We start from the raw sequence: 19,204 nt of genomic DNA, 5'->3' as shown, positions 1-19,204 counted from the left end.
CACACACATAAGCACAATAAATGTCACATACACACACAAAATATGTCACATACATACACAAACACACAATAAATGTCACACACACACATATACAATAAATATGTCACATCCACACACACACACACACTAAATGTCACATCCACACACACATACAATGTCACATCCACACACACACAAACACAATATGTACACATCCACACACAATAAATATGTACACATCCACACACAGACACACACTAAATGTCACATCCACACATATCCACACAATAAATATGTACACCCCCCCCACAATAAGTATGTACACATGCAAACACACAAATATGTACACATACATACCCAATTAACATGTACACATCCACACACAATAAATGTCACACACACAATGTACACACACACAATGTACACATACACACAATATGTCACATCCACACACACACATACAATATGTACACATCCATACACACACACACTTAATATGTACACATCCACAGACACAAACACACAATGTCACATCCACACACACAATATATACACATCCTCACACACACACAGTTACATCCAAACACACACATACACAATAAATATGTACACATCCACACACAATAAATATGTACACATCCACACACACACACAATAAACATGTACACATCCACATACAATAAATGTTACACACACACACACACAATATGTACACATGCAAACACTCAAATATGTACACATCCACACCCAATTAACATGTACACATCCACACACAATGTCTCACACACACACAATGTACACATCCACACACACTTAATATGTACACATCCACAGACACAAACACACAATAAATGTCACATCCACACACACACACACAATAAATATGTACACATCCTCACACACACAAATATGTTACATCCAAACACACACATACACAATATACACACATCCACACACAAGAAATATGTACACATCCACATACACACAATAAATATGTACACATTCACACAAACACTAAATATGTACACATCCACACACACACAATAAATGTCACATCCACACACAATAAATGTTACATCCACACACACACAATAAATATGTACACATTCACACACACACAATATGTACACGTACACACACACACACAATATGTACACATCCACACACAATAAATGTTACATACACATACACACACACAGAGTAAATAAACAAGTGTTACAAGAGAAAGAGAAAAGTCAGTGTTCTAGGCCTCAGGGGTTTTTTTTGTTTGTTTGTTTTTTGTTTTTCGAGACAGGGTTTCTCTGTGTAGCCCTGGCTGTCCTGGCACTTTGTAGACCAGGCTGGCCTCGAACTCAGAAATCCGCCTGCCTCTGCCTCCCGAGTGCTGGGATTAAAGGCGTGCGCCACCACGCCCGGCTTAGGCCTCAGGGTTTTAAGGCTGTGAGCAGACATCATGACCAAGGCAAGTTTTATAAGGACAACATTTAACCTGAGCTGGCTTACAGGTTCAGAGGCTCAGTCCATTATCATCATGATGGCACCTAGGCAGGCCTGGTGCAGGCAGAGCTGAGAGTTCTACATCTTCACCTAAGGCTGCTAGTAGAAGACTGACCTCCAGGCGCTAGGGTGAGGTCTTTTTTTTTTTTTTTTTTTTTTTTAAGGCAGATTCATTGGGAAGCTGCACTCAGGTGAGTTCACTGGCCCCAAGAATTGAGGTCAGGGGGGTCATCATGGGGCAGGGGAAGGGGGAGGGGAAAGAGAGCAGAGAGAGACTAAAATCTACTATGAGGGGCTTAAAGCCCATGCTCTCAGCAACATAGCACTCCACTGAGGTTACACTGCTAACAGCAGGGCGCCCCAGGCCGAGCATCCCCACCACAAGCACCTCAGTCCTCAGCTCGTCTATAACCCTACATGGCTTTCTCCTCATTTGTTTTTTTACTGATATTACGAAAAAGAAGTGAGAAGTTTAACCGAAAACACTGACACATACAAAAAAGCTACAAGTTTATTAACATCTTTTCTAATGCTAGAAAACTTCCACACGAGTCATTCTAGCTCTCAAATAAGAAGTCACCGTATTCAGTACTAGTTACAAAGGAAGAGAACAGGGAGCCAGGGCCACGCGTGGCTGCTAGTCACTTGGGAGGGTCTGTGTTGATGCCATACTTCTCCTTGAGAAGTTTCAGCTGCTCCTCCTTCTTCTTGGTGTCCATCTTCTGAAATGCCTACAAGCATGACAAGCACCACGGTTAACGGGGACTGAGCTACACAGCTAGCTCACCAGCAGCACTAGTCTAGAGGGAACCCCACACCCAGCACCAGCCTCTCTGTAGAGTGGGCTGCACTCACCCGGTTAGCATTGTAATACAAAACCACAAGGTATCTGTTACAAACGTTGAATCCTGATAGGTGGTCGCAGGCATTCTTAGCATCAAAGATGTCTTCATAGACCACATAGGCTGTTCCTCTGGTTTCAGGTGTATTCCCTCTGCACAACAGTTAGAAGACAGTTACCTAAGCATCAACAATTTCCAGTCTTTTTGAACCTGTAACTGGGTCTTGTTTATTTTGGCACTGAAATTTTAAAACTACAAAGGACATATCCAAGCCCCCTGTTCCAAGTGCTCTCTCTACTGCTGGGCTCTACTCTCAGCCCTGTAAGAACTGATTGGAGACAACAGAAATAAGTGTAAGTAATTTGAAATCAACCTGAAAAAATAGCCGAGGGAACAAACACTATGACTAGATAAGCTAAAGGAGCGTGTACTTTTTAAGCTAATGTGCTTTGAAGTGGAATATCTTAACACTAAGAGCAAAGCTGCATACACATGAGCCCAATCAAAGCTGTGTGAGACCAGCACACACTGTGCTCAGAGTAACTCCTCAGGCTTGACGTGGAACAGTACCTAGGACTGATGGCCTGCTAGCCAGTAATGGCTGATCAAGGCTCTCGTGTTCACTGTGCAGCCTTCGGCAGGGGAAACAGCTTCTGCTCAGAGGACAGAAGCAGTGCTACCTGTGAGTCTGGCAAAATGCTGGCAGGTGGGGCCCGTATCCACCTGCAGGATCCTCCTAGGATCACTACTCCCTGCCTCATCTTCTCTTGGCCCCCGGGCTTCCTCAGAGAGCTGGGTAAGTGAGAGAAGCCACAGGAGCCCTGATCTGCAGGCATCGCGTGGCCAAGGTCAATGTGTACAGTTGTCAGGGAGCCCACTTCCCAATGGTCTGGAATATAAAATAGACCCCTTATGCAGCCATTGGATGAGGTTTGGGACTGTGGGCTGACTCTTCACCTGCCAATACTCATCACATAGTAGGTGAACCAAAACACTATTCTGGCTCAGAAGGACAAGTAAAGGCATGTAAAAGTCTCACTTCAAAATCATACCTTTGGAGCTGGGAGGTGGTAGCACACACCTTTAATCCCGGCACTTGGGAAACAGAGGCAAGGGAATCTCTGAGTTCAATGCCAGCCTGGTCTACAGAGTGAGTTCCAGAACTATTACACACACACACACAAAAACCTGTCTGGAAAATCAAGAACCACCAAACCAAAAATCAAATCTCTGGGCATGGTAGCAGATACCTTTAATCCAAGCACCTGGGAGACAGAGGCAGGTGGATCTCTCTGAGTTCAAAGCCAGTTTAAGTTTACATAGTAAGCTATGCAGAGACCCTGTCTCAAAATAGCACCCCCATCCCCAAAAGGGACAGGGAGTCAGCATCTTTTGCTGTGGAAACACAGTGAACTCCTATTCCTCCTCTCCAATCTAGACCCTGCTCAGAGGCAGGAAGAGAACGGATGGAGGTGGTGGGTGTGGCTAGGGAGTCCAGGGCTGATGCCAGGATCTGACAGGGGATGTTTGTTTCAGACAAACACTCCCTATGTGGTCTACACTGCCCTTACCTTGAACTTGTAATCCTCCTGCCTCAGTCTCCAGGACATTACCATGTCCCATTCAAGGAGGGATTTTTATATGTTTTATTCTCTTGGTATAGTAATAACTATTAACAGTTTAATCATTTTCAGTATTGTATTAGGTATGCAAGTTGAGAACTGTCCAAAGAGGGGTGGGGAAGTCTGCGTTCCTTAAGGGCAAAGTTAAGTTTTTTTTTCTTTTTTCCCAGACAAGATCTCCATATGTAGCCTAGGTTGGCTGCAAACTCATTCTACCCATGTTAGCCTCCCAAGTACTGAAATTCCACCCAACCCAGCTTAAAAGTGGTAATATGTTTTATTACCATAGTGCCTTGCAACATACTGCACTTGCTAACATTCATTTGAAAGCTAGAGATCTACTTTCTACCATCACTACCATCACTACCACCACCACCACATCACCTCCTCCTTCTCCTCCTTCTCCTCCTCCTCATCGTGTGCATAAGCACTGGGTGAATCATGTGCCACAGCATGTGTGTGACGGTCAGAGAATGTCTTGAGTTACTTCTGTCTTGCCACTTTGGGTTCCCAGCAGGAGAACCTGCTGTTACCTGTTTGAAGCAGCCCACTATTCCCTTATTAATTGGTCCATGCATTCATCTTCTATGAAGCTCTCTCCTCCTATTTCTTCTTAAGAACTGCAATAGGGACAAAGCCTAACCCACATTCTTTTTTTCTTTTTTCACGTTCCAGGGAATAAACTGGAGTCCTATCACGTACTAGGCAAGTGTTCTACAACTGAACTATAACACCTTTAATTCCAGCACTCAGAAGGCAGACACAGGCAGATCTCTGAGTCTACAGAGTTCCAGGACAGCCATTGCTACACGGTGAAACCCTACCTCAAAAAGGAAAACAAAACAAAAAACTGTGCATGTTCTGTGTGGAGGTGTTTATATGTAGAGCAGGTGCCCTTGGGAAGCCAGACGTGATATACGACCCAACTGGAACCAGAGCTACAGGCAGCTGTGAGCCACCCAAAGTGGGTGCTGGGAACAGAACTTTGGGCCCTCTGGAAGAGTGGGAAGCGCTCTTAACCCCAGAGCCATCTTTCCAACCCCTATGAAGGACTTTAATAGGAAAGGTAACAATGTTAAAAGGCTGTAAAGAATACAAAGTACCATGTGACAATTACATGTCAGGTAGAGTGATCAGTTGTCCTGGTGCATGAAGAAGCATGGCTAGGTTTTTACCAAATTCCACTGTAGAAAGTCAGTACTAGCTGCACTCAGGAGGCAGAGGCAAGCCAGTCTCTGAGTTTGAGGCCAGCCTGGTCTACAAAGTGAGTTCTAGGACAGCCAGGGCTACACAGAGAAACCCTGTCTGGAAAAACCAAACAAAACAAAACAAGTATGAATCCCAGATCATATGGAGCCACATGAGGAAAGGAGAGCTGGGACAGGGGAAACCTCTCTGAAAAGTCTTTCCCGAAGCTGAGACTAGGCTGAGAAGGAGCCGGTCAGAGCGGCTGTGCTGAGCAGCCCGAGAGAAGCTTGGAAGCCAAGGCCCTGAGCTACTGTGGCTCCGCTCATCCTTTGGCTGCCTCTACTACCAAGCTGTAACCCCTGCCGTATTGAATTTGCTACACTTTACTGCCCAGACTGGTCTCAAACTTGCAGTCTTTCTGCCTCTGTCTCCAATGTGGCTCTGATTACAGGTGTGTTCTACCATGACTAGTTCTTTTTTTTTTTTTTTTGGTTTTTTGAGACAGGGTTTCTCTGTGTAGCCCTGGCTGTCCTGGAACTCACTTTGTAGACCAGGCTGGCCTCAAACTCAGAGATCCACCTGTCTCTGCCTCCGGAGTGCTGGGATTAAAGGCGTGTGCCACCATGCCCGGCTACCATGACTAGTTCTTATGTTGTGGCTTTGGTAGCATTCTCTAACTCTGACTTAAACTTCTCTCAAGTGAGTGCTATAAGTAAGCTTTATAATGCCTTCATAAATTAATCACAGCCATGCTTTTATTTTATTTATTCATTTTCTTTTTATTGAGGATTGAACTCAAGGCCTTGCACACTCAACTAATAAGCTGTACCTCCAGTCCTATTCATTTGCGCGCGCGTGTGTGTGCGCGCGCGCGCGTGCGTGTGTGTATGGGAGGTTACTATGGATCATGCAGCAATGCTATCAACACAAAGCCTGGAGGCTGTCACCTCTGCCAAGAAAGACAGTTGAGTTCGTGGGCAGTAGCATGAGCATGTATTAACTAAAAAGCCTTAGGAGTAAGTAAGGGATGGACAGAGAAGGCTCCGTGGCTTTATGGAGAGTGACTGGATGTACAAACTGTGCAACTTGACCCAAGCTCATGGACAACTGAAGCCGAGACAGATGAAGCACTCTGCCCAGTCTTACTTAAACTTGAACTCAGGTCTAACAACCGATGCAGCCCATTTATCACACTGCCTTCTCATTGAGGACCAAAGGGCCACCATCCAAGTTATCTTACAGAAGAAAGAAAATCTAGCTGCTTGGCACATGGCTAGTTACAGGCATTAAAGGCAAACCCTTGTTTCCTGGCTCTCAAATCAGAGACTATCTACATATTATTATTTGTTCTTTGAAGGACCTAGAATTCTTGCATTCCTCAAAATACAGACAAAATGTATTCAGTAGGGATTACAAAGCCCTTAGCAGCTGTTCAGAGGATTGAGACCTTCTAAAGAGAGCACTCCTTCTATGGTATTTTTGCTTCATCTTCATTTGGCTACTAATGGGAATCCATTACAAATGATGGTATATTCCCAGGAAGCAGTTTACTCCCAGGAGAGATGGTGGTCGTTTGAAAGCAAAGGCTTCAGGTTCTCATGGTCTTAAAAGCCAGGAAGGGGCTCTGAGGTTATAAAAAGAAAATCTTCAGCTTGACTTGAGCTATGGTCTTAAAAAAATCAGGCTGACTCAAAATCACTGTATAGATGAGAATCACTTTCAACCCTTGCCTCTACGTACAAACTGAGATTACAGGCGTGGCCCACCATACTTACTACAGAAAACTTATAAAAAAAAATATAGTTGGGTTGGGATTATAGCTCAAAGGTCAGTGCCTGCCTAGCATGTACAGGGTCCTGGGTTCAAACCCACAGGACCTTTTCAATGGTGCCTTCCTGAAGAGAAACATTATGACTAAAAAAATAAAAGCTTTAAAAATCCTTCCAGAGGGACCCTTAAATGGCACAAGTTTAGGTACTGTAGTTTAATGGTTTGATTCAGAATTAGAAGATGTTATCACTAAATATTACATGATATTAGAAAGGAACTTTTACTCAAGGGTCTTATAGTCTCACTGCAAAGCAGACACATCACTACATACCATACAGTGCAGTCCTGCTGCAAGCTACAACTCGGAGATTACAGATTAGACAACCATATCCTTTAAGTGATATTATGTCTTAGAAAAACTTACACTCTGATTTGACGAATAGGTCCATATTTCCCAAATATATCATACATTTCTTCTGCCGTGATTTTGTATGGCAAATTCCTTATATACAAAATCCGATTTACTTCAGGTGGGAGGCGAATCTAAAATGAGAAATAAGGATCATTATACTGAAGGAGAGCAGTGCGGTCATGGTAAAGACCCCAGTGATGCCAAAGAAGAAGCCAAGAGTAAGAACTACCACCGGATGCTCCTCAGGGAGTCAGCAGAGGGAAGACTGTGAGGAGCAAGTAACCTAACAAGGATCCCCAGGTCACTTACACATCCTTAGTGTCTCCTGGAGAAGAAAGGACAGTGAAACCCCACTCATAAGCCTTCTCATGTCTTAGGAACCTGCATCAGTGACTTCTCTTGTTCTTACAGGCTTTCCCTTCCCTCCCACCAGCTTCTAGTCCCCAGTTGAGCAGATGATCTGGTCCTCCCAATCCACACAAAACAAAGTACTGGGCTCCTCTTCACTTGCATCAAACAGTTACTAAGGGCCTTTTTTTTGGGGGGGGGGGGGCTGAGACAGGGTTTCTCTGTGTAGCCCGGGCTGTCCTGGAACTCACTCTGTAGACCAGGCTGGCCTCGAAGTCAGACATCCACCTGCCTCTGCCTCCTGAGTGCTGGGATTAAAGGCGTGCGCTACCACTGCCCAGCTACTAAGTGCCTTTTAAATGTACACAGTGAGCTAGGTATTAAGAGAGATGCCTTGAATGAAAGACAAGGTGTCTACCTTCCCTGCACTTTCCAGCTCTACCTTTTTTTAAATCTTGCTTCTGTTTTCAGTCATGCAGGCTGAAAAGGAAAGTCTGTCCTGACTGACTCATCTTCTTTATAGGACACCCAGACCTGAGCTACCACCTGAAAGTATCTTTACTAACGTCTTTTCATTCCAGCGTTCCTTTGTCAGCCTTCTAGGCGCCTGGCTGTTGTTCCTTTCTATCAGTGACATTGATACTGTGCCCTGGTCTGTGGCTTGTCTTGACCTGCTATACACTCTTCACTCTCACCCTTCTTGTTGTTCCTCCTATCTGTGACAATTGATACTGTGGCCTGGTCTGTTGCCTGTCTTAACCCACTGTATACTCCTCATTCTTAGCCTTCTTCCTCTACAGCTGACTCACAGTTCCCTCTTTGCTACTACAGTCAATTACATACCAGACAAAACATTTTCTTTTTCTTTTTTCTGTTTTTGGTTTTACGAGGCAGGGTGTCTCTGTGTAGCCCTGACTGCTCTGGAACTCACTCTGTAGACCAGGCTGGCCTGGAACTCAGAGATCTGCCTGCCTCTGCCTCCCGAGTGCTGGGATTAAAGGCATTCGCCATCATGCCCAGCTCAGACAAAACATTTTCAGTAATCACTTATTAAACCAACACGACTTTTGGTATGAAGCTAAGTATTATATGAATGAAAGAATAAGATATTTACCCTCAGGCTAGTGAGCTAGCTCAGCATGTGAAAGGCCCTCGCCAGCAAGCCTGGTGACCTGTCAATCCCTGGAATCCACAGGGTAGAGAATTGACTCCCAAAAATTGTCCTCTGGCCTCTACATGTGCTTTGTAGCACATGCACATACACATACACTAATAAATAAACATGAGTGTAAAAACCCGTATCCCTGCCTTCAAATGAGTAGTGCTGATAATTATCAGACAAACTATAAAAGTTTAAGATTTCCAGGTCAAGTTTGATAATCAACAACTGCCACACAAATATATTTCTCCAGTAAATCTGCTTTCTCACTGTGCAAAACACTGTGTAAGTCTCTCTCTTCTCTTCTAAAACTTCACCACCATCACCCCCTGTAAAATTTGAAAAGGCTCTATACTCTTCTGGGCAACATAGGATATGACCCGGGGCTCCACACTTCTTGAAGAAAACAGATATGATCAAATGGTAACTATATATTCCTATTGTAAACTTTATCCATCCATGTCCATCCATCTATTTTTTTCTTCTATTGGTGTACCAACCACTCCCTTCTTTAATTATTTTTGGTTGTCATGGTTTGAGGTGCTGGGAGTCAAATCCAGACTCATGCCTACTAGGCGAGCACTCGATCACTGAGCCACATTCCAGTTTTACTCTGGAATTTTACATATCAGGTCTCTCCCATTATGTTGGTTCACTCTCGTTGGTATATAAAAAGCACTTTAGGTATCTTTAAAACAATTCAATTTCTCTATTAATAAGAAAAATCGCCGGGCGTGGTGGCGCACGCCTTTAATCCCAGCACTCGGGAGGCAGAGGCAGGCGGATTTCTGAGTTCGAGGCCAGCCTGGTCTACAAAGTGAGTGCCAGGACAGCCAGAGCTATAAAGAGAAACCCTGTCTCAAAAAACCAAAAAAAAAAACAAACAAAAAAAGAAAAATCATAGAATCAGCTCTACAGCTTTGTCTTAACTCCTACCATCTTTTCATTTTACAGGAACTAAGTTTTCATTCACTGAAATGATCACATAATCGCGGTTGCCCAAAATCTTCATCAGGATATCCAATGGTCAATTATGTGTCTTTGTTTTGGTGTGATTCTAAGTTTTAACCACTTCTTAATTTCTTGAAAAGTTTTTTTTTTCCTTAAAGGTTTTGGTAACACTCACTGACAACAGTAGAACATAAGCCCGACTAGTCCTTTAATTCACTACTGTGTCCTAACACTTAACACCGGCATGTGGCACACAGTAGTGTTGAATAAATCCAACTGATTAATTGCTTCCCGTATGCAAGACAAGAGACACAGCAGGTGCTTACATATATTAATAGAGAATTCCCAAAGTTCTACATTCGAGAAAAATCCCTGGCTCCAGCTGGCAAGGAACCAAATAGTTTCTCCGCACGTCTTTTTTAACTCAGAAGAGCCTAACGCCTGGTCCTAGGTGTAGGCCTTATGAGGTCACTGATACCTGGGGGGGGGGGGGGGGGCTCTCAATAGGGGCGGGGCGAAAAGTCGCTCAAGGAACACACCCCTGAGGACGAGCCCAGGATAGAACCTCCTTTGACAGAACTGATAACAAGATTCCCCAACTATGGATGGAGGGACAAAAAACGCTCCCCATGCACGCAGCGACAGCCAAGCAACAACATCACTTCCCTATCACGCAGAAAGCGGGGTACTCACATTCGCCCTCTTAGCCGCTTGCATCGCCATCTTGGCGGGCTGATGTAGGTTACCGTAGGATCCCTCTGGATATTTCTAAACCTGATCGCCTTCGTGGGCGACGCGGCGTCAGATACAGAGTATTTACAGCCAGGTAGTGCCGGAAGCTTTTACAGCAATGCCGGAAAGTCCGCGTCTCAAATTAGGACGCGTTTACGTCCTAGAAAAGATGCTCCAAGTCACACTACAGAGAACGCATTCTCAAGCCGGAAAGCGAAGTAGCGAACTCCAAGGCGCTTCCGGATAGCGGACCGGAAGGGGCGGGGCGAATGCCAAGGGAGGGGAGGTGTTCCGCTTGAGGGGTGTGGCTTAAGGAGCGAGGGGCGGGGTCCATGAGAGAGATCTGACCCAGAGGCTGCGATTTTGCGCCTAGGTCGCGGAGGGGAACCCGTCTCGCCAGCGCTTCCAACAGGGGTCCCAATCTGAACTTTGCTCGGAAGGCCGATCCCCGGGCCTGGGCCTCAGGTCGCGCTTCACCTGACCGTCGAACTCCCTCACCGGGTTCCCGCGGCCCCTGTCCACGCAAACACAGCACACAACCCGTCACATACACCTTTTTATTTACAGGAGCGCACATGGGAAGAGAGGCCACTTCCAAGTTTGCTCGGAGGTCCTCCACTAGGGCAGCTCCAAGACGATTTTGCCCACGTTCCTGTTAGCCTCCACATATTAGCCACTTGAATATAAGTTGCCGGGTAGACTCTATCCAGAACCGGCAGCAGACGTTGGGGTTGTTTGCAGAGAAGGGCAGAATCTGCTCCGTGGAGGTTTTCACCGGTGTTTGTACTAAGGAAAAGATTATTCGCCTGAAGAAAGGCCTTAACCCTGTTATTCCCCATCCTGCCTAGCCCTAATATTCTGAGTATCTAAAACAGCACACCCTTTCACTTCCCATCAGGAAAGAGCATGCTTTCAAATGTGCACTCTCATTCTGTACCAGGTAAGATTGAAGGCTGCAGGAAAATACTAGTGTAAGTGTCAGACTTACATAGCTTAACACAAAAGGAATGCTGAATCCTTATCGCTGCGAAACTGATGGGATATATTCCCAAAGCTGGCTCCTTCTATAATGCTACAGAGGACTTTAGGAACATAAATCTGTTGAAGGTCCAAGCTTACACAAGCTTTCTTGGTATACTGAGAAGAGGTCTACCCTGAAAACAAAGCCTTGGACCTATGTGAGGACTTAATACTATGGCCATGTTTTTGCTCATTCTGATAGAAACATATAAATATGAAGTATAGAAATATGTGGGAGCGTTTAGAGAATTAATTCTCTGAACACAGTTACCAATTGGTACACAAGGTAGCAGACTTATTTATAGGTTCCCTAAAGCAAGCTGTTTGTACAAAGGCAGTTTTCTGGGTGACAATCCTACTTTCTTTCGCTTACCACCCACCTCATTATCCCTAGATCGCAGCAAACTAGAGATCGGACTACCTCATTTAAAAAGTAGTTTTAAAGGCTGGGCGTGGTGGCGCACGCTTTTAATCCCAGCACTTGGGAGGCAGAGGCAGGCAGATTTCTGAGTTCGAGGCCAGCCTGGTCTACAGGACAGCCAGGGCTATACAGAGAAACCCTGTCTCGAAAAACAAAAAACAAAACAAAAAACCCCAAACAAACAAAAAAGTAGTTTTAAAAAACAGGGCCCACTAAAACTAACATCAGCTCCTCCTATTAAGCCACAGAGAGCCTAGCAACCATCAAGAGCCGGGCAGTTGACATTCTTCTCCCAATAGGATCAACGTCAGCATCTTCCAGAGAGAGATCAGTAGTCATGTTAAACGCAAACATGCGTTTCTGAGTACAAAGGCAGTTTGCCTGCCTCTGCCTCCCGAGTGCTGGGATTAAAAGCGTGCGCCACCACGCCCGGCCTTTAAAACTACTTTTTTTTTTTTTTTTTTGGTTTTTCGAGACAGGGTTTCTCTGTGTAGCCCTGGCTGTCCTGGCACTCACTTTGTAGACCAGGCTGGCCTCGAACTCAGAAATCCGCCTGCCTCTGCCTCCCGAGTGCTGGGATTAAAAGCGTGCGCCACCACGCCCAGCCTTTAAAACTACTTTTTAAATGAGGTAGTCCGATCACTAGTTTGCTGCGATCTAGGGATAATGAGGTGGGTGGTAAGCGAAAGAAAGTAGGATTGTCACCCAGAAAACTGCCTTTGTACTCATAAGGTTTCAAGGTATATCTCTGGACATGTGAGTAAAGATAAACGTAGGTGTGGCTGTGCGTGCCTATAACCCCAGCGCGTGGAGTTTGAAGCAGGGAGAGTTCGAGCTTGAGGCTAGCCTGGGCTACCTAGTGAGGCCTTGCCCGAAAATAACAAATCACTACAAGCGCAGGAGGCAAGTACGGTTGGACCTGAAGCACTGGCTGTAGAAAGACTGTAGTGAGTGGAATTATAATAGCATGTGTTACCTTGTGCATCTCCTACCTGAACCCCTGTTCCCCACCTCATCACAGAGGTGGGAATAACTACACCAAGACCTGGTATTTTATCTCATCTCCCACCCCCCCGCCCCAATAAATCCATTCCGGCATCCAGGCATGGGTAACAGTGGGAAAGAGGAAGTCCTGTTCCAGACCACAGCGCAGACTGATTGATTGTCCACATCTAACTTAGGGGGTCTGTGTAGTGAAAATTTTGATTTCTTTGAAAATCACAGACATATTATGGGAATATGTTTTCATTTTCATCCCAGGTGTGGTCTATGGGCTGCTTTAGATTGTCCACAGCTGCTGACTAGGACTGGCCTTGTGCTCTTGCAGGGGTGGGATTTGTCAGCTGCAGGCAGTTTCTGAGATCACACGATGTTTGGAATTCTGGGGACTCTTCCTTCAAAGGGGAATGTAAATGCTAGGGCCCTGAGAGGCGGGTGAGTTGGATTATCATGGTTTAAGTAGTTGTGCACAGAGAAGAAACAGGAAATTAGGTATCCTGAATGGGAGGATTAAACTTGCCCCAAGGAGAGCAATGGCCCTAACCAGCAGGAAGTAGTCGACCTATGGCTCTGTCCCCCTTCCTGTCTATCCTTGTTTCTCCCCTATCTAGCGTTAGGGGGTTGAAAGGGTAGAAGAAAAGGAATGGAGAAGGGTAGAAAAAAAGAGAACCCACAAAGTAGCCAATGCCGCTACAGGTCTGCAGGGGCTGTCAGCTTTGTTCTCATCTCTCCCTTTCTACTCACAAGGAAAATGGAAAAAGATGAATGGGGGAAAAAAAAGACAGATTTGTGCTAAAATGTAGCTCAGTTGGTATAGTGTCTACCTACCATGCATGAAGCCTTGGCTTTTTGTGATGGTTTGTATATACTTGGCCTAGGGAGTGGCACTATTAGGAGGTGTGGCCTTTGGGAGTAAGTGTGTCCTTGTGGGCGTAGGCTTAAGAGCCTCATCCTAGCTTCCTGGAAATCAGTATTCCCATAGCAGCTTCCAGACGAAGATGTAGAACTCTCAGCTCTGCCTGCACCATGCCTGCCATGAGATGCTGCCATGCTCTAGCCTTGATGATAATTGACTGAACCTCTGAATCTGTAAGCCAGCCCCAGTTAAATGTCCTTATAAGAGTTGCCTTGGTCATGGTGTCTGTTCACAGTAGTAGAACCCTAACTAAGACAGTTTTGACCCCCCAGAGTTACATAATCCAGGCAAGATGGTACACATCTATAATCCCAGCACTCAGGAGATGAGAGGTCAGAGAAACAGAAGCTCAAGGTCACCCTGCTACCGTGAGTTTGAGGCCAGCATGAATACAGGAAACCTTGTCTTCAAAAAAATCCAGATTTGGTATTAGAACACACACACAGACACACCTGCTTCCCGGGTTCCCACCCCAGCCCCTCTTTGACCATCTCTAGATTAGTCTGTGCTGCATCATCTTTTGGTGCCTGCTGAGCTGCGAGTGCCTTACCTTTAATGAATCTTAGAGTTTTCAGAAAAATCTTCTCTATAACTGAATCCAGCTGCAGCCATGAGCTTCCTTGCCATTTGAAGCTTATGCTGGAAGCCAGCTCTAACCAGAAGAACAATGCCAGCACCCCAAGCCAGCTGGATGACATCTGTGCCTGCTTCACTGGATCTCCGTGGATCAGCACAAAGCCTCCAGCCTGAACATGGCCTGGGATGGAAAGCAGAGAAACTGTGGAACTTTCTCTTCTGTCCAAGTATAGAAATAGCCTGTGTACATCAGCTGACCCTTGGACCAAATGCCAAGTCGCTTGCATTTTGAAGGGGAGCATTGACAGTTCTCCATCTCTGCCTCTCTCTTTTCTTTTTCTTTCCTTGTGTGTGTTCCTTATTGTCTCTGATCAAGGGGAAAATGGGCTTTAGTTACAAAAATATTGTAGCCACATCCATCATCTCTATTCAAAATACAAAGTATACTGAAGAAATCCTTTTCTTTTTCATTGTTGAGGACCAAAGTCGGGACCCCTGAGCATGCTAGGAAAATGTTCTACCTCTGAGACACACTCCTAGTCTTCTTCTTCTATTGCCCTGGACCCTAAAGACAAGTCCGCATGATTTGAGGTGCAGATTGCTCCTGGGTCTTGTGTTAAGATATGCACAGACCTCCTATCTGCTAACTTTGGCTCCCAGCCCCCATAGTAAGCCATCTAGCATGGTTTGATGGCCATGGCCTTCAGTGATCCTTCAGGGCAGGGTAATGGGTGTCCTAGAGGATTGCTGGGGCTCAGAGAAGTTGGTTTACTATGGAATGAGCCATGCTATGGAAATGAGCATCAAGCTTTCTCAAGAAGTGACATCTGAAAGGCTGTAGTCCAGACCTCTGGGATGGCTGCAGCTTGAGACACTCAGTTGTGGGATGGGTACAAGGAGAGCTTCAGGGACAGCGAGGCACTGAGCTTTAGCTTCCACCAGGCAGCAGAGCCATGGCCAAATCTCTTCTCTTCCTGTGTCCCTAGCAGCCAGGCTCCAGCTCCAGCTCATCCACATGTCCCAGTTACTCAAGTTCCAAAATGCTACTGGCTCCTGGGGGTGCCACATACTGGCTCAGTCACTGCAGAAAGGAACAGTAAGTAGGGAACATGCTCAGAGACCTGTGTGTCACCAGCCCTGGCCCCTCTTCAACAGCTCTTCCTTTTCTTGGAGAAAAATTTCAGGACGAAGTCCAGTTTTGTGAGTAAGAAAAAAGGAGAGGGAAATGGCTTGGTTTCTGTAAATAAAAAGCCACAGGTCACAAAAATCAGTGGTGTTATAACCGATAGATTCTCAGCTAGATACTTTGTTGAAGCCATTTGTTGTACAAAGGAAGGCGCCAATGTGGGGATGTGGCTTACAAAGATTGCAAAGTAAATTATTAGAGAACCTAGGAACAAAATTGGACTTCTCAGAAATGACTGATATTGGGCTGGAGAGATGGCTCAGTGGTTAAGAGCACTGACTGCTCTTCCAGAGGTCCTGAGTTCAATTCCCAGCAACCACATGGTAGCTCAGAACCATCTGTAATAGGACCCAATGTCCTCTTCTGGTGTGTCTGAAGATAGCTACAGTGTACTCATAATAAATAAATACATCTATTAAAAAAAAGAAATGACTGATATTTAATGAATGACAAACTCTGTTATTGCCCTGGGCCTCAAAGGCTTTAGACCATAACGACTTAACTGCAGTTTTGCATCAGAACCATTTCAAACTACAGTTGCCTGGCCCTGACATGTTCATGTTACAAAGTTCCCTAGCTGATTCTGATGCACATTTCTTTCTCTGTGTGTGCATACACATCTGTGTGTGCGTGCATGTGGAAGCATGTCAATACAGTATCTTCTCAAGTCTTCTCCACCTTATGGTTTGAGTCAGAATCTCTCAGTGAACCCAGAATTATTGGCTCAGCTGGACAGGCTTGCCAGCAAGTCCCCATGGGTTCCTGTCTCTGGGATGACAGGCCCACAGCATTTCTTAGTTGTTGTGCTTACAGTCCAAGGGCAGGTCTTTCTGCTCGCTGCTAAAGCAGTTCACCAACGGAATCATCTTCACAGCCCTTGATGGACATTTCTAATTGATCCCAACCAACAGCTGTGAAGGAAGCACTGTCCTAGTTTATGCAGCCCGGAGATCAAACCCAGAGCTATGCGTGCTAGACAGGCACGCTGCCAGCTGAATTATGTCTCACTCTTCCTTGCTTGTATAAATCTGCTTCGCTTTGTTTGTTTTTGCGATACTGGGGACCTTGAGCATCTTAGGCGAATATTCTACCGTGGAGTTATGCCCCTGGCCCTACATCATTTAATTTTTATAGTACTTGGTTTAACCCTACAACCACCACCACCACAGGATCTTTCTTTGTAGCCCATGTTGGCCTCAAACTTGAAGCGATCCTCCTACCTCATCCTCTACAGTACTGGGATTCTCATTCTTAAACTTGTAGGCTGCCTCGGTGGTGCATGTTTATAATGTCAGCATTCTGGAGACTGAGTTACGGTAGTCTCAAGTTTCAGATTATCCTGGGCTACATACTTTGTTTTAAAATTAAAACAATAAATGAATAAAAGTTACCTGTTAGCATTCCGTCTTATGGTTGGATTTTAACTCTTTCTGAACCAGTGATTTTATCTGGTTCACTTACAGGAGCGTGGGCGAGAGGTTTTTTAAATTGTAACTTATTAATCAGTCCACATTGGTGCACACAGTTGTTTCCCTTGATGCTACCTGAAAGCCAAGCTATTTTCAAGAGTCTGTTAAAAAGAGATCATAGACTAACTAGGCTTTGGATGGGTTAAAATCAAGGCCAGTGAAGAGAAAATCCTAACCAAAGTTTAATTAACAAGCACTTTGTCCAGTTTGGAGTCCGTGTGCACAGCAGTTCTGATAAGTCATTTATGAAATTGGGGGTGGAAATCTAAAGGGACTGTGATTGACTTTGTTCTATGCCTTCCTTGGTGACTCTGTAATATATAAATAGGATTGTCTGAGGAGTTAATTAAGGCCAAATGTACCCCACCCCTTACACACACATCCTCCCTGTTTCAACAAATTGTCCGGGCCGGGCGTGGTGGCGCACGCCTTTAATCCCAGCACTTGGGAGGCAGAGGCAGGCGGATTTCTGAGTTCGAGGCCAGCCTGGGCTACAGAGTGAGTTCCAGGACAGCCACGACTACACAGAGAAACCCTGTCTCGAAAAACCGAAAAACCAAAAAAAAAAAAAAAAACAAAAAAAAAACAAATTGTCCATCCCTACCCCTTGTGAGGATGCCAGAGAAGATAATGTGTGAACACATGGTGAATTCTGCTTTGCAGATACTCTTGGTTTTTGTTGTGGGGATTACACAGGGCCTGGAGCTTGCTAGGCAAAGGTTCTGCAAGTGAGCTACAGCATCAGCACAACCCCCTCATTTGATGTAAGCGAAGTGGCCACATCTTCGGGTCTCAGAATACCCAGCACACTAACATCTTCTCTGCATCTGCTCAGCCCACTGAAAACAAAGATCTCTGGAGTCTGTCCTGCATTGACCATTGGAATCCCTAGGTACTAGAGTATGCCAGCCATGTTTAGGATGCTGGCTGTCACCTTCAGGAGGTCTTCACCATCTCCTGGGCTTGGTTGGCCAGATCTTTCACATAAAAAAAGGTTTTCTGGTCCACCTGGCCAGTCAAAGTGCATCACCAGCAATGCTGTCTGAGGATACTGGGTGGCAGACAGAAACTCTAGGCTCTGAGGGGAAGAAGGGAGGACACCCTTGTTCAGTATTCACTGCAAGTGTCCACTGGCTAAGATCCCCAATCCTGTCTCACAGGACCTTGCAATCTCTAGATTGGCTCTTGGATCCTGGAAGGCAATGCCTATCCAGGTCTAGAAACACATTACTCTTTTCTGGGTTGGAATCCCTAGTCCTGTTGGCAGGCCCCTTCAGGCCATGGGAATGACTTAAACAAGCTGGCTCAGCAGGTACTGCCCAACATGGTTCCTTTAGTTGCTGTGGCTGCATCCCAGAGTCAAGGGCTTGCTCTCAGCTGCCACTTCCTCAGCCTGAACTCTGAAAAATTGGTGATGGTTTTCTGAGGCAGTCTCTGCCTGTTGTTTCCTTGATGAGGGGTGAGGAGTATACTTATCTGTGGGTATAAGGACAAAACTTTAGAGTGTAGTTAGGAATTATGCTGATTTAGTTCAGTGGTGAATGTAGGGTTTCCTCTAAGATTCATGCCTTTATTAGACCTGAGCAGTTGGCTAGGCTTCCAGCAGCAGGGATGATCAACCTCTTGTTGAGTGGTCTTAAGTCCAATTAGAGAACTGCTTATTGCCACCAAGGTATCTGTACCACGGCTGCACCTGTAGAGTGCACATGCCATGCTAGTCCTTGTGGCTCATAGCTGTCATAACTGCACCTGTAGAGTGCACATGCCATGCTAGCCCTTGTGGCTCATAGCTGTTATAACTGCACCTGTAGAGTGCACATGCCATGCTAGTCCTTGTGGCTCATAGCTGTTATAACTGCACCTGTAGAGTGCACATGCCATGCTAGTCCTTGTGGCTCATAGCTGTCATAACTGCACCTGTAGAGTGCACATGCCATGCTAGCCCTTGTGGCTCATAGCTGTTATAACTGCACCTGTAGAGTGCACATGCCATGCTAGTCCTTGTGGCTCATAGCTGTTATAACTGCACCTGTAGAGTGCACATGCCATGCTAGTCCTTGTGGCTCATAGGTGTCATAACTGCACCTGTAGAGTGCACATGCCATGCTAGTCCTTGT

At 45.5% G+C, this 19,204-nt stretch overlaps 2 protein-coding genes across 2 annotated transcripts; both read right to left on the bottom strand.

Annotated features, from left to right (window-relative positions):
* Positions 1-1,969: 1,969 nt before the first annotated feature.
* On the bottom strand, positions 1,970-10,742 carry Sf3b6 (splicing factor 3b subunit 6). The gene is made up of 4 exons (XM_021179404.3): positions 10,462-10,742; positions 7,323-7,441; positions 2,332-2,470; positions 1,970-2,207 (listed from the first exon to the last, which is right to left on the bottom strand). Exons 1-4 carry the CDS (start codon positions 10,489-10,491, stop codon positions 2,118-2,120), a joined length of 378 nt encoding a protein of 125 aa, XP_021035063.1. The 5' UTR covers positions 10,492-10,742; the 3' UTR covers positions 1,970-2,117.
* A 264-nt stretch (positions 10,743-11,006) lies between these two features.
* Tp53i3 (tumor protein p53 inducible protein 3) lies at positions 11,007-18,117 on the bottom strand. The gene is given in 12 exon segments (XM_021179540.3): positions 11,007-11,171; positions 11,174-11,233; positions 11,236-11,286; positions 11,897-11,966; positions 12,165-12,238; positions 14,407-14,426; positions 14,428-14,572; positions 14,575-14,651; positions 15,258-15,311; positions 15,313-15,365; positions 15,367-15,505; positions 17,984-18,117. Coding segments are annotated over 12 exon segments (927 nt in total). The 5' UTR covers positions 18,115-18,117; the 3' UTR covers positions 11,007-11,118.
* Positions 18,118-19,204: the final 1,087 nt, after the last annotated feature.

Source organism: Mus caroli, unplaced genomic scaffold (genome assembly GCF_978045245.1).
Source record: "Mus caroli unplaced genomic scaffold, Mus_caroli_1 scaffold_14, whole genome shotgun sequence".
Taxonomy (NCBI): domain Eukaryota; kingdom Metazoa; phylum Chordata; class Mammalia; order Rodentia; family Muridae; genus Mus; species Mus caroli.
This window is presented reverse-complemented; position numbering and strand designations above follow the sequence as displayed.